This window comes from Penaeus monodon, chromosome 22 (genome assembly GCF_015228065.2).
Source record: "Penaeus monodon isolate SGIC_2016 chromosome 22, NSTDA_Pmon_1, whole genome shotgun sequence".
In the NCBI taxonomy this organism is placed as follows: domain Eukaryota; kingdom Metazoa; phylum Arthropoda; class Malacostraca; order Decapoda; family Penaeidae; genus Penaeus; species Penaeus monodon.
This window is the reverse complement of record NC_051407.1, coordinates 37557978-37558500: the sequence shown is the minus strand read 5'-3', so window position 1 is coordinate 37558500 and position 523 is coordinate 37557978. Positions and strand designations below refer to the sequence as shown.

The 523-nt window shown below is 45.7% G+C and overlaps 1 protein-coding gene across 1 annotated transcript in view; it reads left to right on the top strand.

Moving 5' to 3' along the window:
- The window catches only part of LOC119587115 (histidine decarboxylase-like), a gene marked incomplete in the record, with an annotated part of 81576 nt that overhangs the window by 62977 nt on the left and 18076 nt on the right, over positions 1–523 (top strand). The window contains 1 exon segment of the mRNA XM_037935867.1: positions 45–179. Coding sequence (XP_037791795.1) covers positions 45–179 — 135 coding nt within the window.

The following is a 523-nucleotide window of genomic DNA, read 5'->3' as shown; positions in this document are numbered from 1 at the left end:
TTTCGAAACTGTAACACTCTCCAGCATTCTCCTTCGTTCGCCAGACAACAGCCTCAGAAGCGACGTTCGTGTGTCTGCTGGCGGCGCGGACGGAGGCCATACAGAGGTACCAGCAGGAATACCCTGATCTGGAGGACGCCGAAATTAATTCCCGTCTCGTCGCGTACTGCTCTGATCAGGTGAGTCGTGTGTGAGTCTTGGTGAGTCAGGGCGTGCTCGGGTCCTTGTATTTTTTTTAATTTGCTTTCCTTTTCTATCATTCATTTCGAGTCGTGTTATTTTTATCACGTTTATTGGATTACTCATCCATACTCATCCTATTTTCTCCCCTTAACTCACTCACCATCATTTTCTCTCTTCTTACTCAGTTCCTTTACATGTGACTCGCCTTCACTCGTCACTCTGAACTCCCTTAGATTTACTCACCTCCCGTTTTAGTACTGCTTACTCATCTCCCTTGCATTTACTCATCGTGGCTTATCATATTCATCTTCCTCAGATTCACCTACTGCCCTTTTTATTG